The sequence below is a fragment of the Sardina pilchardus genome, chromosome 13 (genome assembly GCF_963854185.1).
Source record: "Sardina pilchardus chromosome 13, fSarPil1.1, whole genome shotgun sequence".
Classification (NCBI taxonomy): Eukaryota; Metazoa; Chordata; class Actinopteri; order Clupeiformes; family Clupeidae; genus Sardina; species Sardina pilchardus.
Genome location: NC_085006.1, coordinates 5,292,761 through 5,317,250, shown reverse-complemented (window position 1 = coordinate 5,317,250; position 24,490 = coordinate 5,292,761). Strand labels below are relative to the sequence as shown.

General features: G+C 40.2%; 3 protein-coding genes across 3 annotated transcripts; all 3 read right to left on the bottom strand.

Annotated features, from left to right (window-relative positions):
• Positions 1-555: 555 nt before the first annotated feature.
• On the bottom strand, positions 556-11,679 carry LOC134100045 (extracellular calcium-sensing receptor-like). The gene is made up of 8 exons (XM_062553092.1): positions 11,564-11,679; positions 10,961-11,034; positions 10,680-10,869; positions 9,327-9,603; positions 8,157-8,978; positions 2,090-2,296; positions 1,629-1,752; positions 556-1,460 (listed from the first exon to the last, which is right to left on the bottom strand). Exons 1-8 carry the CDS (start codon positions 11,677-11,679, stop codon positions 556-558), a joined length of 2,715 nt encoding a protein of 904 aa, XP_062409076.1.
• Positions 3,204-7,957, bottom strand: LOC134099416 (uncharacterized). The gene is made up of 10 exons (XM_062552280.1): positions 7,832-7,957; positions 6,567-6,672; positions 6,217-6,363; positions 5,748-5,923; positions 5,422-5,558; positions 5,198-5,291; positions 4,533-4,865; positions 4,049-4,223; positions 3,839-3,963; positions 3,204-3,592 (listed from the first exon to the last, which is right to left on the bottom strand). The coding sequence occupies exons 2-10, from the start codon at positions 6,649-6,651 to the stop codon at positions 3,272-3,274; spliced, it is 1,593 nt and encodes a 530-aa protein (XP_062408264.1). The 5' UTR covers positions 6,652-6,672; positions 7,832-7,957; the 3' UTR covers positions 3,204-3,271.
• A 3,059-nt stretch (positions 11,680-14,738) lies between the features above and the next one.
• LOC134100044 (extracellular calcium-sensing receptor-like) lies at positions 14,739-19,676 on the bottom strand. The gene is made up of 6 exons (XM_062553091.1): positions 19,423-19,676; positions 18,846-19,137; positions 17,552-18,370; positions 16,927-17,154; positions 16,267-16,390; positions 14,739-15,640 (listed from the first exon to the last, which is right to left on the bottom strand). Exons 1-6 carry the CDS (start codon positions 19,674-19,676, stop codon positions 14,739-14,741), a joined length of 2,619 nt encoding a protein of 872 aa, XP_062409075.1.
• Between the last annotated feature and the right edge of the window lie 4,814 nt (positions 19,677-24,490).

Genomic DNA, 24,490 nt, shown 5'->3' with positions numbered 1-24,490 from the left:
TTGTTATTTACATGACCTTGGTTCTCTGATGACACGAGAGAGGTGTCTAACCAGAACACCTTCCTTTCTGTGCGAAGTGAGTTTGTTTTGTTTGTTTTTGCCAATGATGTTGTGTCACTCTGTTATAAGCTGATCACTCTATCTGTGCATTTACTTACTGTAGGCTTATTTTCACAGTTACAAATAATTTCTTCAGTAACAAGCCGTAATACATAAAAAAAACAGCAACATATGTTTCCACACACAATCTGACTTCACATGCACCCTCTGACATCACATGCACCCTCTATCAGGAATCTGTGGAATCACCTCCTGATTGCAAAGGTAGTATTGATTGATTATGTTCAGAATAATACTTTTTCAAGTATAATCTTTTTATTTATAAACAATTACAAAAATTACATTCTGAATAAGGTTAACATGTGCACATATGGTGTTCGACTGGACTTTTGTAAGATCTGTTATTTTAAGTGAATTAAGCTAAATTCTCTTCTGTTATTTTGTGAATATTGGCGTCTTGCCCATCGCTACAACAGCACTGAAGTTTCCAATATTTCATTGTTGAGTCTGTGTCTTCTCCATCAGAAACTTCTTTGTATTTTTCTCTGGCCTGAGTAAGATTATGAAGCACTTTGGGATAAATATGCAAAGAAGAAGGCCAAAACTGGATGCCAGGATTGCAAAGATCTCCACAGCAATGGCATACTTTCCTGGGGAGCTCACATAGGCAGGAACAAAAGCAATCCACACAGCGCAAAAAATTAGCATGCTGAAGGTGATGAACTTGGCCTCATTGAAATTATCTGGAAGCTTCCTAGCAAAAAACGCCAACAAAAAACAAATGGCTGCCAGCAGACCAATGTAGCCAAGTAATGTTGCAAACCCTGCCACTGATCCTACCGTACATTCTAGAATGATTATACGGCCAATATTACGGTGAGGTTGAGGAGGTTTCAAAGATAGCCATGCAGCACATATAACCACTTGGACACAGGTAAAGAGAAAAACACTGCCTCTTTGTTGACCCGGTCCAAACCATTTCATCACAGAATCAGACCCAGGTCTTGCTGACCGAAAGACAGCCAGGACCACTATAGTCTTTACCAGGATGCAGGAGATACACAGGACAAAACTGATCCCAAAAGCTGCCTGTTGAATGCGACACGACCAGTCTGTTGGCTGACCCATGAACAACAAAGAACACAGGAAGCACAGCTTGAGTGACATCAGGAGCATGAAGCTGAGCTCAGAATTGTTGGCCTTCACGATGGGTGTGTGTCTGTTGTACAGAAACACAACAGCTACAGCTGCTGTCATCACAGCACCTGACACAGCAACAGTTGTGAGTGTGATGCCCATGGCGTCAGTGAAAGAGAGAAACTCCACAGTGAGAGGAACACACATGCTCTTCTGATCGTTGGACCAGAACTCCAGAGGGCAGCGATCACAAGTCAGAGAATCTAGATGATAAAAAGACAATGACATTTAGCTGTCAAATGCAATTCCTCCCTATATGTCCTTTGTATCCCCTAATATTAGATATTATAATTATCGTAGACAGTTGTGATAAGTGTTTGTGAACTACACAAATCATGCATCACCACATCAGGGCAAAAATATATCCTCACCAGTGGTGTTGCTGATCTCTCCGTCTGCACAGGGAAGGCAGTCAAAGCAGCAGATTGGCTCCCCCTTCCGTCTCGCTTTTCGAGTTCCTGAAGGACAGGACTCGCTGCACACAGATACTGGCACCTGCAAAAAGGGCTGTGTCAAAATGACACATCTCTGAGTGTGTTCAGGGACTACACATTTTGTGTCAATTTCAACATAGCAATTGTGTGGCTGGCTGGGTGAAAACAGAGTTCTGTAGAACCAAACAAAATGTGTATCTGCAAAAAGGTGTACCTTTTGTTTGTTTGTTTGTTTTTGTTGTTTTTCTTGCTGCACAAAATTACACAAAATCCCTAGCCCCTGAACTCACTAATAATGTGTCCTTTTGACACATCCCTTTTTGCAGAATGGCTGAAATGTTTTTTGACCTTCTTATACATAACAGTATGAAGGATGGCAAAGTGTTAAATGTTATTACTTGTGATCCAGTTGTCCACCAGATGGCCGACTCATCCAGATGCAGCTTGGATCCCTCCACACGTCCAACTGTGATGTACTTCAGCACTCCGTTGGGGGCCTCCTGCCAGTTCACAAGGTCATAGACGGCTGGGATGTCCCCACCATGGAAGATGAAATTCTCCCCGAGCTGAGTGGTGAAATTCACTTGACTGAGGTGTTGCAAAACCTTTAAAAAGCACATGCTGAGTGTAAAGGCCTGTTCACACTTCCAACAATAACCATAAAAAATGTATCCTTTATAGCAACGGTGTGGACATGACTTAAAACTGGATCTTACTTCAAGTCAAATGATGTTTTGGTAATGATATACTGTACACAGCAAAATCAGCAGTGTTAATTCAACTCCCATAGTGTTAAATTCAACACTTTCCCGGAGTTTATATAATTCTCACCGGTTCAGAGTTAATTTTACACTTTGGAGAGTGTTAAGTTTTCAACTATCTACGAGTGTTAAATTTCAACACCCATAGAGTTATTTTTTGACACATTTAGGTGTTAATGTTTACACTGGATTGTGTTAAATATTTTCACTGGGGGTGTTACTTCATTACATTCATAGTGTTCTTTTTTGACACAGGTAAGTGCTAATTTCCACACTGGATTGTGTTAACTCTTTTCACTGGGGGTGTTATGTTATAACATTATAACAGTGTTAATTTATAACAATTAAAACATAGCACTAAATTGTGTTCTTAACATGTGTATCTGTATGATTTAATACCACATTTAAGTGCATAATATCTCTCTCAGCTCTAAGCTTCTTCCCCCAAGCTGTCACTCTGTTGAACACTAAGAAATAGCAATCACCCTTACACCGAACAAAGTGAATCAACCTGTTTTGCTCAGCTACCTCATATCATGTGCACTCCAATCTTACAGTTACAATATTGTTGTTAACATATCATCTTTGCTTTGTACTGCCTTGCACTATATTCATATTTAATTTTAAACCTCATACTGATACTGGTCATTATAGGAAAATAACACATGACCAAATGATCACCATTCATCGTTTTTAATGAATAAATTGTAAGCACCTTGGAAAACTTACAAAGCAAATAACGGTGGCCTAGTCACAAATGACCTATCAAAGCCTGACTGGTGAAATGCAAAGATTGACAGATGAAACATTTAAACATGGTCAATTCTCATTCAAGATTTTGGCACGTAACTCACGAACACGCGGTGACTCATCTGTGGAGGTTACATCAATGTTGAATATAGTGGTCTGCACAAAAGTGTAGAGATGAACCAGGGACTCATCATAAGACAGGTTGAACACGTAGTGGGATTTGAAAAGTTCATCCAAAGCACTCAATGAGCATGTGGCTTGGCAGGGGATGAGCTGCTTGTCGACTGCGATGTAGAAGGTGTCAATCCTGTTCTGGACTCGACCAACAGCGAGGATGTATGGTTGTTTTCCCTCTAATCCTTGCAGGTGCTCATCAATGCTGCAGCCTGACTAAAAAACAAATGAGATAAAAACATGTACACATTTCAGCCATGCTTGTTGGTCCATGATGGTGTAACCATGAGTGTAAACTGCCTCTCTGGATTGAGATCATGTGCCATACTGGAAACTCATTACATCCAAATAATGGGCCTGTGTTTAGATATTCACTTGTAAAGAACACACTTCAAAGCAACACATGAAGAGCAACATTTTGAAATTTAAAAAAAGGTGTCTTGCTGGATTTTACAACATTACCTTGTGAAAGTGCACCATTTTGTGCTCTGCATCACTTGGACTTATCTTGATCCTCCTCTTCCGTCCAGCTGTGGGTGGCAGAAGATGAAGAAGCAGCAGCAGAGAGGCCATGTCACTGTCCCAGTCTATCAGGGGAGAAACAAGGCTGTGATGATTAAAAACATAAAGCAAAGTATTAGTAATATCAACCAACCATGCCGTAAAGCTTACCATTTTCTTCATTCTCTGCGAGTTTCTCAGCAGCTTTTAGCAGGCGACACACAACAGTTGACGGAGTCAGGTGTTTGGCCTCTTTGATGACCTTGGGCTTCAATGAGGTGTCCCACTTCTCAAGCAACTTGGAGCTTGTTTCAGCACCAAAGAGCAGCAAGAAGTCCTGATTTATCTGTTGATCATACATAAACGCATACAGTGTATTAAGCCAGGGCTCAGTATTGATAATGTTGCATTAGGCCTAAGAGATTTTGACTATATTCATACAGCGTACAGTATGTCCACATACATCTTCTGTCTGTTTTAAAGATGGAAAGCACATCATCCATAATTAAACCATTGTCAGAACAAATATCTTTGAAAACAAAATACAGTCAGGAGGCCAAGATGACCAATGAGTGCATTTTTTCATCCAATTTAGCAAAACACTGAAGAATAAAGTCTGGAGTTGAAAATAAAATAAAATAATTGTACAACTCACTAGTCCTTTGACATCCAAAAAGCGTGGAAATGTTTTGAAGACATCTGCAGTTCTTTGTGGGTCATGCACTAAGTCTTGGCGATGTTGGAACGTCATCTTCATCTTCTGAAGTACACTTGCTTCATCAGGAGTGTGAACAAGAAATGAAATAGCCTCCCTGCAGGCATCTCCATCAAGCTGCTGAGGCAGTGTGCTTGCTGATCTTCTGCGCTTTGGCCCTTGTTCTTGAGGCACTGAGGCTTCCTTGGCTGGCCGTTTAACTGTAGTCCTAGACATGGTCTTGAGGCTCCACGCTAAATATCCACTGCATTTCTCCCCATCGTAGAAATGCTCCTGTTACATTCAAATGAATTAATGAACATCACAAAACGATCTTACAGCAAGTGCAGATGTAGCAAAGGGAAATAAAAGAACAATCACTTATGTATCTTACTTAGTCCTTTTGAATCAGGGCCCTATCATTGATCGCAATTTTGCATCTTGAACCAGTTGAACTTCATAACCTACTCCAGTTTCAATTGTGGTTCTATCTATGACACTACATTTCCAGTCACTATCAAAATGTTTTAATCTTTCCCATTTTGTTTAGCTACGGTAATTATTCATTGATGAAAACTAAAACTTTAATCTGTGCTATATTTTTTTACAATCATTGCCAAACTTACATAGCCTTTTGGAGAAAAGGGATCCTTCAGTGAAGGAAAGAGCGTAATAATTCCCAGGGCATACTTCTCCCTCTGCTGACGGCTGGGAATCCTGCTTTAGAGAAAAGACAACAGTCCATCTTAAATTAGTTTTATTTAATACAGACAGAAGTTACAATATATCATTACAATAACATATGGTCCTTCTTTACAGCTATTATAATATCAACCTTATTAACTCTTACCCATGTCTCTCGGTCATATCACTTGCCAGTATGTTGACAAGCTGTCTCCGGGTGCGGTGGCTCAGTGAATTTTCTGACTTGTACTCTTCAAGAATATCCTCTCCTCCAGGCTTCCTAAGCAAGGCATTTTCAACCATCTGCTCACATAAAAAAAGTTATGTTCATGATATAACAAATAAATCACTGGAAGAAACACATACCACATCATGTTTGTATAAACTAAAGGTGAAATCCAGTAGAGATGCAAAATACAAATACCTAGAGGTAAACCAATAACATGGGTGAGTTTGGAACCACATGCTTTGATTGGTGAGAATTTCAATTACCTCTTTTGCAGCCTCTGACACAGAAACTTTTCCTGTAGAACTACCCATGTCTTCTTTGCTGGATCTACTCCGGCCTGTGGGAATACCCTCATCCCTTAGGTCACTGTCACTTGAAGAAAGTGACATGGTGTCCGTGAGGGAAGAGTGTGTATCCGGGGAAGATGGGGTTGAATGAGCTAGAGGAAAAAAATCTTTACAAAAGAGCATTTGATTAAGTTCATTCTTGTGTCTGTATCCATTTAGGTAACTTAAACTCAGGTGACAGTTGGTAATATTAATAACAAGCTGTGTAATATGTATTACTGTAAGTATCAGACAACATATCACATAAAACTGGCCCAACCCTGTCCAATATCATAATGTCATTCCATGAAGAAAGGTCACTGGCAGCTGCATGAAAGAGCAAAAACTTGGCTATGCATTGACTGTAGGCTAAATTGACAACATACGATTTTCTGATGACACCTACCTTCATCTGAAATCCTTTCACGTACTGTCAGGCATAGATCTGGATGAGCCTCCAATAACTCAAGAAGAATGTCTTCGTCAACAGCTGTGTCAGTTTCATCGAAAATCTCAAGTTGAGCAGCATTAGAAAGCCCAAACTTACTTTTGACTGTCAGAGATTGAGAGAGCAAATGTATCCATAGAAAGTCACCACAAACAAATCTTGAACAGCACAGACTGAATAATTGATCACCCTGTTTTGCTCTTGACTCTGAAAATTCAATACTTACTTTCAATGAAATATTACAATACTTGTTATCAGTAGTATTATGAGTTACGCCACTGCATACTAGGTTATAAAAAGAACCTTACCTTCAGTGATTAATTCCAAAAAGGTGAAGCCTGAATGCAATTTGATGTACTTCTTTACACTGAAGTATTTCACTTTTAGCAACATGGTGTCCGGCTAAAACTGCACCTGTGTAGAAAGTGGGAAATATTTGAAAATCTTTGAACACGTTTAGCCATGCTATGAGGAACACACTATGACGTTTACTAACTAACACACGCAGACAACGTTCCCAAAATAGTCTGTGTTTGTGTGTTGCATGATGCCCTAGCTAGCGACAGTCTCTGACCATGTTCTTAAAAATCGTGTGTCATCATTGACCTGCTGCTGGCACTCGTGGATAATATCCAGGATTGCTAAACTTGGTTATGCAGTTGTGCACAGAAAATGCTCTCTCTCCCCCTCAAACCCGCTCGCCGCACACACCTCTCCTTTTTAAATCTGGTTTACGTTATGGAACAACATTGAAACATAATATTTCTGACAGACATTCTCTCACACCCTAACTTATCTAGCTGCTATTGCTAGCTAACTAGCTTGCTGCTAGTCGCATTTTTATACGAACTCATGCAAGGCTAACGTGAAACGCATATTAAATTCTAATCCAATTTTAACCTTAGTCAACAACCATGCCAACAATGTCCCAAGCCAACGTTAAGATAGACTTTGCATGCGAGCAATCCTTGTATTACCCATGGTATTACCACGTTTCTGCAAGCTTTGAGATAATGGGTGCCGGTGCCCCAAACCCCGCCTAGCAAAACTTAAAAACTATGCAAACTCTCCGTGTTAAATTAGTAAACGTATTTCTTACCTTAAGAGTATTCCTCCTGACAATAATTGTCTCTCCACGTTACCAACTAGCTGTTATATATGGGCATGCATTGTCACATTACCTAGCTAAATTACTTCCAAATAGAGGTTCTCTAACGTCTGCATTTTCAAAAGACGACAACGACTCCCTCCTCCCCACTTCCTCCCCCTCCTCCTTCCCGCTCATTCAGTAGGCTATGTAAAAATAAAACCCACTAGCATTTCGTAATTAATAACACAAAGAAAGTGGACTGTTAAGCAATGATATTACCTGTAAACAACATATATTTACGCTGTACAATAAAAACGTTTGGGAGATATGATATAGATATTAGCCTACTTTGGCGATAAGTAGCTAGTTTAGCCTGCAGTTTGCAAAGTTTTGCATGCTTTGTAATAGATAGTCACATTCCACCAAACATTAAAAAGTGATTTAAATAACAGCACCCTCAATATAAGTATGGTTATTTCTTACCTTTTCGCCTGTGTGCACGTAGCCTGTATCGATCTCGACTCCAAGTGTCATGGTGGCAGGTCCAGGCAAGAGAGCGTGCCAAAACCGGATGTAGAAAGTAACTCGAAACTGAGTGTTAACTATTAACTCCTTAGAATAACACCACCAATAGAGCTTTTTTAGCACTGCAAGTGTTAAAACAACACCCCAATCAACACCCATTAACTCTGAATTATTCACACCAGAAATTTTAACTCAAATTAACACTACCGATTTTGCTGTGTATGATGTGAGATTCTGTGGTCATTATTTATGACTACTATCTGAGCAAATGATCAATATTCACCTCAGCCGCACTGATATTGTAGTCAGTGGAGCACTGCTGGCTGGTGTTCACCTCTGTGTGTATTGGACTGCACGACAGTAGAGAGTGGAAGGCATGTGCAGCAGCATACACAGCCAGATAGACATTATAAGTCACCCGAAGAGAAGTTGTATCTGTGAAGGTGCTTTGCACTTCTTCCAGGCTCTCTGTCCCACTGCAGGGTGGTAAGGAGTCAGAACCAGACTCACTGTCAGGGTCACAACCAAACTCCTCCCTCCAAAGGTCTCTCAGAAGGGCGTCTCCAGGGTGTTGGGAGGGATGAAGCCTGCGCAAGTGTGCCTCTAGTCCTGGGATGGGGGCACTCCTAATGGCCACTCCCAGGACTCCATTCCCAATAGTTCTCAGGGCAGGGTTATTGAGTAGGTATGAGCTGGTGCTCCAGGCCTCACTGGCCAGGAACTGTCTACCGGTCACGTTCCTGCGGGCAAGCTCCAGCAGCAGTGCCTCCACATCTGTGTACCAGGCAAACACCAGCACCACCCGTGCCGAAGACATCTGCACAGTAGTTGCTGCCCGGTCCACGTCCTGGGCCAAGGTCTCGCGGTTTAGCGTCTCAAAAAAAGCCAGGCATATCCCGGTGCCCTGTGCCCGCTCTTGGAAGGCTTGCACCGCCAGTAGTCCATAGTCGTTATTCACAACCACAGCTCCCACCCAAGTCCACCCATAATGCTCAGCAAGGCGGGCCATGGTGCGAGCCTGATACACATCACTGGGAATTGTGCGGAACACGTTGGGGAACTCTCGTCTATTACTCAGACAGGCACAGCTGGCTTGATAGCTGATCTGTAGAAACAGGGCTTCAGTTATACCGTGGTAAAGATGTTTCAATAGTCTGTAGCAGTCAACAGCCTTCATGTAAACATTTATGTGGAAATATTCTGGACATTCAGTTTAATAGCCATATGTAACCCTGTAATATGTACGGGTTAGTAGTAGTAGCCTTTATTGTAATTTCGATGTTCTTGTAATGACAATAAAGGCTGCCTTTACTACTACTAACCCGTAGCTTGTCACAGCTCCACAGATGAAAGTCAAGAATAGTTAGTTTTTAATTCTACCAATTGTAATTCTACCATGATACAGCAATCTTCAATGTATAGAAACATATACGACATTCAACTGGGAACTCACCACTGGCACCTGCAGAGGGCTGAGGATTCTGGACAGCATGATAGTTTGAGTTGAGGATGCATCGCCTATAATAACACGCACAGGTCCAGTAGACTTACACGAATGATTCCCCCCGCTGATCAAAGACATTGCTGCTCGTACTGACCAGGGGTAACGAGTACAGCTGTCTAAGATTTGGTAGCCCAGCCGCACTCCTGGCAGGAGGTAGGGGTTCCTGTTTATCTCCTCAACAGCAAATACCAAAGCATGGGCCCAACGGTAAGGCCCTTTCTGCAAACTGACATGAACAAATTAAGGTTTAAGTATATGTGATAATGCAATTCATTCTTGGCAACATATTCGACATATGCATGTTTACTCCCAATATATTTCATATTATCTTTCAAATTATGATATTACAGTAACTAAGTTTGTGTGTGTCCACATACGGCCATAGTGCATGTTATACAACTGTAATAATATGGTTTACAAAAATAAGCATATCTTTACAGAACCTAATCACAATATGCATTAGCGGGAAGACTATTCACAGCAATGCCCACCTTTCAACACCTTCATACATACATGTCAAACATAATTTGTCAACATTCAGAGTTAACAATTACTCGCAAATACCACAAAGACGACCAAAATCAATGAATACAAATACATACAAACAGATTTACAGTATAACATCAAAGTTAACACATAATGTAGAAGAGCAAAAATAAAAATCCATAATCTATGTTCATTATAGCCCCTCAGACAACACATTTAATCCAGTACATGTTCACAGAAAATAACAGTTAAAGGTCCTGTACATACTCTTGTTGGTTGTAAAATGTATATCGTCATGAATGCAATGGAAAAATCAGGCATTAAAATCAACATTGAAGCATGGTGCATACATCCCACAATAATCCACAAAGATCATTTCACAGAGTCAGAGTTCAGGGATTTAGTGACAGGTCAGATAATGTTCAAGACGGCATCACTTTTCATCTGATGTCTGTGGAGCAAAAATCATGTTGATGCATACATTTTATGAAAAAGGATGAAACACAACTTAATCATCACAGACTTTGACATAGTAATAGATGAAACAAGATACATGATTAGGTATAATAGTCCCAACAAGTACTACAAGAACTGCTACATTGTTCATTCAGTGCACTATGACATTAATTTCCACATATTGCAGAGTGGTTAGATTATACATAAAAACAGAACAGTTATACATTACATAAAATAGAAAACAAAAGTGTCACGTAATAAAACTCAGAGTAGTTCATATTTACATCTTTGCAGGAAATCCTGTATTTGGTCAAATGTAGTTGTATGAGTCTTTGCCCTTTTCACCTTACAAAGACTTACCTAAAACAGGGCTCTTGACCAGGGTGCTTGGTAAAGCTTAGGTCTGGAGTAGGTGGCTGGTTATGCACCACAAAGAGCCCTCCAATGACCACGTCTCCATCCTGAGAGAGGCCACGGTCGTCAACCCCTTCAGGTTGGTCCCAACGCAAACAGCTCTGCTCCTGCTCTGCCGCCTCAGCCATCACTGCCTCTGGCCAGTGCCACCACAGAAGCAGCAGTGTGGCAGACGCCTGCAGCAAAAGGGCTGAAGAAGAGCTGGGCATGGGTGAAGCTCTCCTGACCTGACTCACTGCCAGCCTCCCCCTCAGTGTGTGAGAGTGCTATAAGCATGGCTATTTGTTCAGACCACACAGTCCTGAGAGGACATGAGAAAAACAAGGATTGCAAAGTAAAGAGTTGTTTCCAGTCACTCTTCCCATGTGGCCAACAATTTGTGATAATTGTCCAACATTTAGCGATGAGTGTACAGTTCACTGCTGCTCCCACTGGGGTGATGATCCAGGAGAGGGTGAATGATTATAGGTGTTGTTAATGAGGTCATATCGCTGTGGTATGTCCCAATTAACATGACTGATATAGCAAGAGAATCTATCAATTCAGGAGGACCATCATACAGCAGGTGCTACAAATGTTGGCCCATATAAAAGTAATCATGCCAGGTGTTCCCTAGATCCGATCTCAATGTCATTTTACAATTTGAGATTTACATTCTCTACATCAGAGCTATGGCACTACTATGGAGGCCATGCAATACACATAATATTGTACCAAAAGGAAAACTGCTGGAAGTGGAAAAGAGTCATTTATGATCTCTCTGTGTACTGGTCGGTGGCGCTGTTTACGCTTCTTTCTTTTTGCCTGTTGAAATGGATTCGTCATGGTACCTGTCAAAGATTACATCAACCCTCTGGTACTTCTCTGCCATCTTCAACACTGTGTCAGCAAACTTGTTGGCATAGTTGCCGATTGTTGTGATGTCGGGCGGCTTCCGAAGTGCCATTAAGTGCCTGGCCATCAATAAGTAAGTAGCTGGGTTCCTGAAGGGGCACATCTGCAGGGGTTTGGATATGTTTTGTCAGTATATTTGCTGGAACAGATTTGTTGGTGGAATGTAGACTGCCGTTAGTTGCGGCCAGAGATGGCGGGATGGGCATGAGTTCATGCTGGAGAATATTTTACAGATCTACCTTGCGACCTGCTCTGTAAGCTGTGATGAGCCTTTGTAGAATCTGCCTGTCCACTCTGATGATATTTTGCTTGTTTTTGGAAGGTTGCAAGAAGCAAATGTTTTGGCTTTGTTCTTTCGAATGGGTGACTTCAGATTCAAGTGCTGGTCACTATCTGAAGGTTCACACAGACGTTTCTCCACAAACACTTTAATTTGTGCCAGTCCAAAGAGTTCTGCCCCAAGCAGAGATTGTTGAATCTGGGGTATGACCACGTCCTTGTTGATTACATGTTCTTGAGTGTGTCCCCGCCATCTTGAAACACACAATGCTCTTTTTATGATAGACATATTCTGCATTCATCCACATCATCTCTTTCTATTCTTTGTGCACTCTGTGTGTGTGTGTACTCATCGTCTTCATCATCCAAACAAAGCTCCCTTAAAGTTGGGAGCATGGAATTCTCCAAAATCTCTTGATCAATGCTGAAGCATTCAGCGTTCCTTTCACTGGAACGAAGGGACCAAGCCCAGCTCGGGGATAGCTCCTTCCTGTTCCAACATGACTGTGCACCAGTGTACAAAGTTGTACAAAGCAAGGCCCATAAAGGCATAGATGACAGAGTTTGGTGTGGATGAACTTGACTGGCCTGCATTAAGTCCTCAACCCAACTGAACACCTTTGGGATGAATTAGAGCGGAAACTGAGAGCGCCAGTCTCCTCGTCCGAAATCGGTGTGTGACCTCACAAATGGTCAGAAATCCCATAATCACACTCCTAAACCTTGTGGAAAGTCTTCCCATAAGAGTTGAAGCTGTTATACTGTAGCTAAAGGATGTACTGACGTCATAATAAACCCTATGGATTAAGAATGGGATGTGACTGAAATTAATTTGTGAGTCAAGGCAGGTGAGCGATTAGGCCTACTTTTGGCAATATAGAGTATACATTTCTATTAGGTGTGTGATGGACAGGTATGCTAAATCACGTTTTGTACCTTGGTTTTGAAGCCATGATTCAGTTCATTTTTGGTACAGTAAGCCTGTATACTGCAAATCTAAAATTCACTGACAATATTGCTGATGTGCAACAGGAATAGTATTTTGAAAAGGTGTCAAATGTTTTGGACGTTAACTGCCTAAACCGACATATGGTCTGCCAATTAAAACATTTTTTGTTGGAACTCTAATTTAAAACATGGGCCACACACACAAAAAAAGCTTACTGATGATTACTGTTAAGCTACATTCAGTACTGTACTTATCATATTGAACTTGAAAACATTGAATGTCTAAACAGTAGGAATATACCTTTACGTGAATTTACTCCTAATTTCTATGGAGGATTCTTGAACTATGTTTAGACCATCCATCAAATGTGTTCCAATTCCTATTTTTGCCATGTGGCACAATCCAATGTGCAGCATTATCGTGTAAACAGGAATAAAGCACATGGATTCACATTGGCCAAGATGACTCAAATTACTATACAGTATTTTATTTTTTTCATTAAACAAAGTAAAACAGAGAATATTCTTTCAAACTCATGGCATCTGTGCTTATATATGCCACACCTTGAATTGGTACACTTTACAGTAGTTATAAAAACAGCAGTTATTGGCATTATATTTTAGTAGTTTAATAGTAGGTATAAAACAGCTTTTTGATGTGCTAGCTGCCCCCTTTAGCTTTGTAGCACTGTAAGTCCATTCAGTATTAATGCAAATACAGTCTTTCCAATTTATGTAATTTTGCTCTCAATCAAAAGTTTGAACTTGCTAACTACGTAAATAAATCCTAAGTTGTTTGTACTCCGGATTTAATATAGAGTGCCAAAGTTCTGCCCTTCTGCTTCAGGTCCATGGGGCCGATCTTCGAAACAAAATATGAATTGGAGTCAATGGAGAGATAACAATTATTTCCTGGTCCCGCTCAAATTGAGCCGTGAATTTTTCATATGTGACCCTGTAAAGCGGAACCAGTCGTTTCGGTAAAATGTACTAAATTAAGTCATTATGCTCACGTGAACGGCCATAAACTAAGCTTGCCAACGATATGTACTGTATATCGAGGGTATTACACAAACTATCGCTAAGATAACCGCATCCAAAGTTGACATGGTTCTCCTGTCACGATATGCCAGAAGAGGAGAAATCACCTTTTTAAGCGGCGCGTGCACAACGGGAATGACAGCAAATGTGTTGAATCTTCGCCGGGTTTAACAGTCAAAACGTATTGTTGATTTTCTCAAAATGACGTTGTGCGCAAAACGACTGATTTCGCTTTGAATGATTGGTCACATATGATGTCTGTCAATTGAAAAATATATTTTTTCCACATCAAGACAGTTCTTTCATTAGGTTGAATACACTCAGTGAAGAACATCTCGAAACGATATGTCACCAATGGTGTGAAACAATAAAGCTGCCATGCTAGCTAACAGTTACAACTTGCTTCCAGTTATGCAAACTTTGCTGTAGTTTAAGAAAAAAAAACACATTACCTGATATGTTTTATCCTGTGACTCATGGTTCCTTCATCAGCCAGGAAAGCCAAGGTAAGAACTATTGCTGGTATGCTTGTATAAGACCAGGCTAGCGCCAAACGTGCACGACTGATGGGTTTGTAGTCGCTGTAATGACGAACTATCACAATTTTGTAATTCAGATACAAGACAAATTGCAAATGTATTTACATGAAAAATGTATTTTAAATTGACAAACACATGTGTGATTCAAGGCACTGGTCATAAGATAAGATAAGATAAAACTTTATTTGTCCGTAAAACGGAAATTTGGTTTACATAATCTGCCAGATGACAAGACACAGACACACAACATATCAACATACAGAAAACATTCATTCATGGTCATTAGGGTCATAAGGGTCATTATTTAGCCTCGACTCATGAGAGCCTTCTTTGTGTTCTTCTCTGGATGCAGGAGAATTATGTAGCATTTTGGAGCAAATATGGCTATGAGCAGGCCAAAGCTGGAGGCCAGGATAGCAAAAATTTCAACTACATCTGCATATTTACCAGGGGAGCTAATATACGCAGGAACAAAAGCAATCCACACAGCACAGAAGATGAGCATGCTGAATGTAATGAATTTGGCCTCATTGAAATTATCTGGGAGATTTCTTGCTAAGAAAGCTAACAAAAAGCTAATAGCTGCTAGAAGGCCTATGTAGCCCAACAATGCAGCAAACCCTGCCACTGACCCCACTGCGCATTCAAACACAATCTTGGAGCTCTGGTAGTGAGTGTTTTTGTGAGGTGTAGGAGAGGCAGTGGAGAGCCAGATCACACAGATGGCCACTTGGAGAGAGGTTAGGACAATGACAGTGCCTCTTTGCTGAGCTGCTCCAAACCACTTCATAGCCCCTTTTCCTTCAGGTCTTGAGGACTTAAAAACTGCAATCACAACCATTGTCTTGACCAGAATGCTAGAGACACAGAGTACAAAGCTGATACCAAATGCTGCATGGCGGAGCTGACAGGTCCATAGCCTGGGCTGACCAATGAACAGCAGTGCACACAGGAAACAGAGTTTTAGTGAAAGCAGAATCAGGAAGCTCAGTTCGGAGTTGTTAGCTCTCACTACAGGAGTATGACGGTAGTGAACAAATATAGCAAGGACCACAGCAGAGGCACATGCACCAAATAAAGACACTGATGTCAATGAGATGCCCAGGGCCTCTTCATAGGAGAGAAACTCAATCTCCTTTGGGATACAGACATCTTTCTCAAAGTTTGACCAGAATTCCACTGGACACTTCATACATTCAATGGCATCTGATGAGACAAAACAGAGAGAGCAACATATTGAAGTAGGAGAAATGATGGAAGGTGTAATTCTACTTAACTGTTCAATTGTTGGGGAAAGCTATGAAAAAATGTACAATAGGAACAAAGCATGCATGAAAAAGCCTTGAACAGGACATAGAATGGATGAATTGAGTATTGTACTGTGTTCTCTGATGTTACAATAGTATATATTCAACTTTGATTAATAAAAATTAAACTCAATTGCAATTTTACAAGCCCAATTGAAACCTTATATTTAGGCCGGGTATTGAAATGGTCCGTTTGACTAATATAAATGGCGCCCTCTTTGACAACCCCAATTGAACTTCAATGGCTTTGCGATATTTGACATCACTAGTAGGCTTTGTTCTAATTTGCCAATTTTTCAGTGGCTATTTTTAAGTTCAAGATTTTCATATGAAGGAGGGCACAACCATGCCTCATGTTCATGATAGCTCTTTGGTTATGCACAACCTCTCCTAATTCATCAAAACCAAGACAAAAATGATTCCATTCTATATCACTATTAATTTAAAGGCAAACAATTCCGTTAACCAGTTAATTGACACTGGAAGCACGTTTGGTTTCACAAGTTTGATGAATTCACAGTGTACCTGAGGTGTTACTGATCTCTCCATCAGCACAAGGAAGGCAGTCAAAGCAGCAGACAGGTAGTCCTTTCCTTCTGGCTTTTCTAGTTCCAGGGGGACAGGGCTCACTACACACTGACCTAGGAGGCTGTGCATAAAAATGCATGGAATTAAATTGTACGAAGTGTGGTCTATGGTACTTAATTTAGTTCTAACAATTGCAATAGATCACCTTGTTTAGAAGGGCTGTGTGTAGCTTTTTTAGCTAAAGGTGTTCTAAGCGATGTTGGGTAACGTCATTCCTGTTGACGTTCAAGCAAAACAGAGAGCTAACTCACTACTCCCTCCCCCTCCCTCCCCCTCCCTCCTGTGCAACTGAATCTCTAAACACGCTTCTCGTCAGTGATTGGCTGGAACAGTTTGTTATCTTACTATGGTCCAGACTGGACCGAATTGTTTTTGTTGCTGTTTCTGGAGCCTGGACTGTTTACTGAGATTGTGTTGTGGATGTTGAGGTGATGTTTGCTGTATGTGACAAAAAAGGTTTTAGCTTAGAAACCGAGTAACATTGCTTAGAGCACCTTTAAACACATTCAAAAATGATCTAGGAGTAGTGACCAGTTAGCACTATCACAAAAACACATAGCCACACATAGCTCCTTTAAATTGGAAATGTGAAATCACTTTGTTTAATTCAAAGTTCCAGGTGAGTTTGCCTTCATCCAGATGGAACATTTTCCCAACAGGTTGTGATTCATCAACAACGCCCACTGTTCTGGTCTTCATTGTACCATCAGGCATCCCATACCAGTTGAAGATATCGTAGATGGGCAAAGCATCACCAGTTTTATCAAAAGACACCTGATCCCCAAAACCTGTGGTAAAGTTCACTGCCTGTAAGTAGTGAAGTAACTTCAGCCAAGACAGTGAAAGAAAACAAAAGGAGAGAAATTAACTTTAGTGTCAGTTCCTGATATTATAACCATTACAAATACAATCATGATAAAGTGGCATATTTGTAAAGGTATGGGTTGTGAAATAAAGTCTGATGTTAGCAACATGAAAATCAAATATCTTTTTTAAAAGAGTATACATTCTTTCTTGATTCATTGTGTTTATCTGAGCTAATATTTTGTTCTATGGAATTATATATTTAATATTTATTTTGAAGAATATGTAACATCTAAAACTAAAATGCTAAGCAATAGTAACATCAACTGATACCGTATGAATCACTACTTAGCATTATGCTCGGCACTAACTTCATGCAGTATGTGTTTGTGTCAAAAACATGGAAGCACATGTGTACCTGCCAGGGTTGTATGTCATCTAGACTGGCACAGCTATTCTCATTAAAGGGCCCTTGCCCAGGGACACAGCTCATCAGGTTGTGGAGAGAATGTGCCAGGGCATAGACTGCTTTATAGACGTTATAGGAGGGTCTGAGGTCAGACACATCACTATACGCCAAATCAGCTTTGCTCAGGTCCTCGTCTCCAGTACACACTCTTCCCTCAGATATGGCCAAGGCCTCTTCTGGTTCAAACCTGCAGCTGAACATTTCCTGCCAGAACTTCCTCACCATACTGTTCTCATGGTCATTGTTGGGGCGAACACTCAATAGAAATTCTTTGAGTCCCTCAATCTCTCCTCGCCGGATGGCAATGCCCAGAGTGCCTCTGAGAAATGGGAGCATGCGTGACTTAAGGAGCAGTGGAGAGAAGGACCATGCCTCACTGGCTATCCACTGGCGTATCACGTTCTGTCGAGCCACTTCATCCATGAGTGGTAGAAGGTAAGCCTCAGTAGCGAAGACCACAATCACACGTGACGTAGATGTCTTTATCACCTGCATTATTTTTCTGATCCCCACCATATCATTGTCTTTTGGTAATACTTCCGAGAAGGCTATACAACCACCAAATGCAGTGATATCCTGATGGATAGACTGAGCAGCATGTCTGCCGTAGTCATCATCACTATAAATAAGACCCACCCATGTCCAATTGAAGTGCTTCAATATGTGCATCATAGCTCTCACTTGGAAGGCATCACTGGGAATAGTCCTGAAAAAAGAGGGGTAGCGATGTCTATCACTTAAGCAGGAACAGGTGGCAAAGTAGCTCACCTATAAAGGAAAACAAATATATTGGCATTTAATATATTGCATTATCATACATTTATTTACAACATTTCATTTTTCATTTCATTTTCAAGGTTGTGAAAAAAACATACAGGATGCCCTCTTAAAAGGGATGATATTGGTACAAAGCTACTGTACCTCACACACCTGTCTAAATGCAATATCCCCCTCTATCTATACCATAGCACAGTTATCTAAGAATATATAGAATGAGAACAACTCATACACTATTCATTAACAAATGACAAGATGATTGTGTGTATTTACAACAAAGATAAACTAATACATTTTGATCAATATATTTTAATGACTAGCATCTGTTAGGCCAAAATATTTATATCTCGTAGACTCTCATGGCCATCTCATACACATTTCTCAACACAGTTGTTCAGAACATTAAACATAGTCCAGTGCCCAGGTGAATCTCCTTTTTAATACATTAGTTTCCACCAGCTCGTACCATTGGGACGCGAAACAGACCCATCACACTAGAAATGGCGATTGAGTGCGTCGACACAGAATCCCCCACGATTCCCAAAACAGAAGGCAGCCCCCTGCAGCTAGATGATGACAGAGTTTTTTGTGCTCCACTAACGAGAGCTGTTGCAGCGCGGAAGGCCACTCCGAGTTTAACACAGTTGTCATAAATGCTGTAACCCAGAGAGATGTTGGGAAGCAGATGCGGATTTCGGTTTACCTCATTTATGGCAAAGGCCATTGTTTGTGCCAACTTAAAACTATGTAGATCAAACCTGGCAGATGGACAGAAAAAATACAACATTCAGCAATGACATCAATATGAAAACACTAATAACAGCAGACACTAATGACCATGGTTCTGTCATGCAGCTGTCAGCAGTAAGTATTGACATCACAGCAGAAGGAGAAGAGGCATCTTTTTACTGTTTACATAGATTTACAGTTTGACATTTTAGGTTGTTCTTAAACTTGTACTGCATGAGTATGAATTTAACAAAGCTATATCTTAACCAGACCTATGCAAGCATTATGAGACTTAATCCAAGCTGTTGACTCACTCATGACACCAAGGCTGTGCTGGTTTAGTTCTGAACGATAGCTCTGGAAATACAGTGAATAAATGGACCTCAAACAGTCCTCCTATAATAACATCTCCATCCTGGTGCATCCCAGTCAGATTGAACTGCTCCCGCAACTGGCAGAGGTCAGATGTGTCAGAGCTGGAGGTGAGGGTGGGAGAGAGCAGAGTGGCTGCTGACACTATCCAGGCCAGCAGGAGGAGACTCAGAGAGACCTGCATGTCCACTCTCATTTTCTTGTCTGACTCTGTTTTGCATCCTCACTCTCTGAAATAGTGAGCTAAATTAGAGTGCCGTGTTATTTTGGGTGTACCTGTAATACCCATGAGAAAAGATTGTTGGTGTAGAGGTTTAGCACATGCCTATCTGATGTCAGTCATGTACATCTGAACACAAAAATAGGCCGACCTATTCTGTTAATTCTATTAATTCATTAAATGAATTCTGTTGTTCTATTAATGGACTGCCTACAATTCCGATATTACTGCAAGTCCACTTTAGATGTTTCCCCGAACATAAACAGATTAAGAGCTCCTAGCCATATGTTCAGCAGTACTTGCAAAAATACAGCTGTTGCTCAGTGTCAGAAGGCGCAAGGACCAGCGGTTTTGCGGGAAGTTTCCGCTGGTATGGAGTGTTAACATATCATGGAGAGGGTGGCATTGCGAATTGATGTTTGATTGATTTTTGTTTGTTTATGAGATGTTTTATGTTTAAATAGTTTATTGTTCATGATGTATTTCATATTTGAATTATATTCTCTAGTCTCACGTTTTCTACACAATATACACAAGTTATACACAAAGCAACCAACTGGAATGGTTGCACTGTGCACTCTCTGACTAACCTGAGGGTGGCAGTCATACACTTATCCTGTGCTAAACTCACAGAGCCTTAGCTGAAAGCACTATCTTTCCTGTCTAATATCAGTGTGTGTAAATCATCATGTGTAAATCTGGGTTAAATATTTAACCGCCGATGTAAGTTAAGCATGCACTGCATTCCAAAGTCATGTTGGTGCTTCAAGTCCCAACACACTTTTACTGACTATATTGTGTATGACATTTGAAGCGACGACCCATGACTCAAATTACTCTACAGTATTTTATTTTTCAGTATGCAAAGTCAAATAGAGTGTAGTCTTGAAAGTTAATGGAATCTGTAAGAAAAGCTTGACTTAACCAAGGGTACCCCTTCAATTGGTACACCTTAAAGTAGTCATAGAAAAAGTTGTTAATGGTATAATTTGAATGTAGATTAATAGTAGCTTTAGGCAAAATGGTAATAATAAAATATTATCATGTTTTGAGTATCATCATAAAACGGCATAGATTTTTTTTTTTAACATACTAGCTGCCCCCTTAGCTTTCACTGTAAGTCCATTCAGCGTTGATGCAAAAACGGTCTTGCTCAAAATGTAATTGTGCTCTCAATCAAAAAAATGTAACTTTTTAAAAAGATGTTCATTGTTCACTTGTTTCATTCTCATTGAGCTCAATGCAATTCAATCAAGCTAATAGGCTAACTGAAATAAAACCATGCCAATCTCTTGGTATGGTGAAGGATGTGGGGTTATTTTAATTCCAAAGACCAAGAGGACTTTATCAGGGTGCATATTGTTACATGAAATAACAGGCATTTAAAAAAAAAAAAAAATCTGCTAGCCTCTGAATTTTAACACATAGGGTTAACATAGGTGTGCCCTTATGCCCCTGTATTTTAAGGAAACCTTTTATTTATTACGATATTCATTCACAAAAAAAATTGGTGTCCTTAAAGGGTGGATATTTTTTTTATTTCACGCCTTAAGATCAATTTCCAAAAGATGATTTTATATAGTCAACTTTAGCATGTTCCAATACTTTTGCAGGGGACTGTATATGTGACATAAAACTTGAAACTGAACTTTTTTGAAAACAATTTTAGTGTATTTGGTGATTTGATCATCAGTAACCTATAATATTGAATATTGTGTGATCATTCACACCAGTGGCCATCTAAGATTCTGCTCGACCCTCCACACATGCAGAAAATGATAGTCATATGTTTCTATATCATATATTTTGGATTGAATATAACTGTACATATTTTGTTGATAATGTTTAGTATTTTACAATCTGCATAATTATTAGTAGCTAAAAATGTTTAGTCATTTGTGTACTGATTTCAAGACTATTACACTTATTTTTTAAATGGTGTGTAGGCCTAGGTCTAATTGAGTGTGCATTAGTGGTGTGTGTAATTGAATGCCTGTCGCTTTAAGAAATACGTGAGGTAGCTTTCTATCTCACGGTGTTACGCGAGTGAAATAAAAGTTGCATGACAAGGATATGTGGATGCAATTAATTTAGATTTCTGTGTCATTAGATAAAATACATGTTCAAAACACTAACAAGTCAGGGATCATAAAAGGGATCATATAAGAGATGAGTGTCTTGATGTTCCTTTATGATTTTAGTGAGCACTATGATTTAGCTCTCTCCCCACGTTCCAGCAAACAAAACAAAAGTCCAACAAGTTATTCTAAAGTTAACATGTAGGCTAGGGAATCACGTTCATCCACACAAACTGAATTCTTTCAAGATTTTAAGTTTAAGAGAGTGAGTTCTTAATTAACGATAGGCCTATGATTCGTGACATTGTCAACATACCTAGGGTGCCTCTCATGCAGCGTTTATACGTCCTCCCTCGCTCCTCGGGCCTCGATCCTCACTGATCTACGTAAAGAAAGATAGAAGAAGGGCTAGACTATCCCATTGTTGCCGCTCCATCATTCTTTATGTAGATCAGTGAGGATCGAGGCCCGAGGAGCGAGGGAGGACGTATAAACGCTGCATGAGAGGCACCTCTAGTCTCTGACCAGATTGCGATTTTCTCCCGCGGGTGTCTCCTTCTTCTGTCGCAAACTTGGATGTCTATGCAACGAATAGGGTTAGCCTACTGTACAGTGGCGCTTCTTAGCGCCATATACCGTTGGGGAGTTTTAAAAGGAACGAACGAGTCTCAGCCCAAGATTAGATTTTGTCTTGCGTGAGAAAATGGATGTTAGGCGTGAGTGCGTGTGTAAACAGGCAACTCGAGTTGTCAGCTCTGATACACTTAGGGCCTATCCCATTTCTAATTTCTACCTCTACGCCTTCCCCTACACCTTGCCCCTTGCCCCTTGAAGCGGAGAAACAAGGGGTAGGGGTTGAAAGTCAACCCCTACGAATTGGGACAGCCCTTCAACAACCGCATAGTCATCAGTACTCTCTGCCAGCTTTTACGTAAACATACGTGACACGAGGAGCATTCGGTAGAAATCAAGATAGGCCTACCGTCTGCAGCCTGCAGCTGCGGTGGTGTCTATTGCGTGGTCAAGTGGAATGACACGCACACCATTTGATAGAACACAACCGGAGTTGAGTTCAACAATTATGTTCAACAATTGTGTTCAACAATTTAGCACGGACAACCGCAATTCGTGCATCTCCATGCATCAACCGGTCCCTCAAGTCACAAATAACTTTGCACTACTTGTAGTAATAGCGATTTTTTCGTGAGCATTTTATGAAGAAAATTACCATTACACATTGGAACGACGTTAAACTTAACACAATACAACGGTTATCAATTTTTTTAAACCATCAATAATGGAGAAAAAAACGTACATTTGTGACTTCTTTGGACGCGGAAGTATCCTTATTTTTGTTATTCGCAAGGCATTCTGGGAAATTTCTCATACCCCTCCGTTTGGAGTGTGCCTCTGAAAAATCTCCATTTGGAGGGGTATATCCCTACCACTTACCCTACCCCTCTGTCTTAAAGAGACCCTATGCAACTTTCTGCAGGAGACGATCGCTCCTTGTTTACATCTGGAAATCTGAGACGAAGAACTACGCTTGCAATTTATATATTTAAATATAGCCTATACATGTATAAATATACACGCTAAAGCTGTCGGGGAAGCTCTGCAGAGAAAATGCAAGCATAAAACGAGCGAAAACGAAAAACGAAACTGAAACCAGAGATGAAATCGCCAATCCTGCATAGTTCCTCTTTAACGGAAATTGATACATCCCTACCCCTACACGTGAACACGCAAAGCGGAGGGGTAGGGGAAAGGGGTAGAGCGAAAGGGTGAAATGGGACTGGGCCTTATCCTCTACTCAACTCAGATAGCTGACATCTTTCCTGTCTAATATCAGTATGCGTAAATCATCTGACAATATTATGTAATCCTGGGGTGAGATTGATAACTGCTTTTTCGGAAATAAAGATCATGCCTGTGTAACATAGTCTCTCAGCTATGCCCTCTGTTCGCTGGTTGGTCCAGTGTCCTGAAACCAAAGTAAACCTACCAATGTAAGTAGGCTATGTAGACAGGTGGAGCCAAGCTAGAGATTTTTACTATCCTGGCTTGCATCTTTGCACCAAAATGTTACATTATCCTTTTGAAATCTGAACAAAATTAAACACCAAGAAAGCAATGACAAGGAATCATTCTTGTCTTGTTTGTTTCAGTCATTACATAAAAACAGTATGATCCATTTCACATAAGATTCCATATTGCACATTTTTTTTGCAGGTGGGTATTGTATTTGGATTTTTAACAAAAGTGTTTGAGTCTATTCTTCCTTGTGTTCATTGATTCTGATTATCTATTGTAAATAATATTCCACTTTGGGTGTAGTGTTTCCTAAATTGTTGTGCATTAAACCCAGAGGTGTCAAAAGTATTCAAATTCATTACTCAAGTAGAAGTAAAGATACTAGAGTTCAAAAATACTTCTGTAGAAGTAGAAGTATCAACTGAAGCTTTTTACTCAAGTAAAAGTATTAAAGTACTGGTTTCAAAACTACTTGAAGTATAAAAGTAAAAGTAATGTAGGGGGGGGCATAATAACTAAGGCCATAATAACTAATGTTATATTAAAATGTTAATGTAAAATGAATGCATTTTAGTGCAATGCTAATATATTAAGGATCCATATGTGTACTACTGAGCATTAATATGCATTTCATGGAGTGGAAGATATGATACTAGTTGCCTACAAGTGTTGTAAATG

Excerpts from the sequence above, each read along its gene's own strand:
- LOC134100045 (XM_062553092.1), bottom strand. The coding sequence starts at position 11,679 with ATGGCACTTCGGAAGCCGCCCGACATCACAACAATCGGCAACTATGCC. Across the intron at positions 9,604-10,679 it reads GGTCAAGAGCCCTGTTTTAG|TTTGCAGAAAGGGCCTTACC; the intron begins GTAAGTCTTTGT and ends TGTTCATGTCAG. Across the intron at positions 8,979-9,326 it reads GCCCTCTGCAGGTGCCAGTG|ATCAGCTATCAAGCCAGCTG; the intron begins GTGAGTTCCCAG and ends CTGTTTCTACAG.
- LOC134100044 (XM_062553091.1), bottom strand. The coding sequence starts at position 19,676 with ATGAGAGTGGACATGCAGGTCTCTCTGAGTCTCCTCCTGCTGGCCTGG. Across the intron at positions 17,155-17,551 it reads ATGACATACAACCCTGGCAG|TTACTTCACTACTTACAGGC; the intron begins GTACACATGTGC and ends TCTTGGCTGAAG. Across the intron at positions 16,391-16,926 it reads GGAACTTTGAATTAAACAAA|CCTCCTAGGTCAGTGTGTAG; the intron begins GTGATTTCACAT and ends TTTTATGCACAG.
- LOC134099416 (XM_062552280.1), bottom strand. The coding sequence starts at position 6,651 with ATGTTGCTAAAAGTGAAATACTTCAGTGTAAAGAAGTACATCAAATTG. Across the intron at positions 6,364-6,566 it reads TTTGGAATTAATCACTGAAG|TCAAAAGTAAGTTTGGGCTT; the intron begins GTAAGGTTCTTT and ends AATCTCTGACAG. Across the intron at positions 5,924-6,216 it reads TGAAAGGATTTCAGATGAAG|CTCATTCAACCCCATCTTCC; the intron begins GTAGGTGTCATC and ends TTTTTCCTCTAG.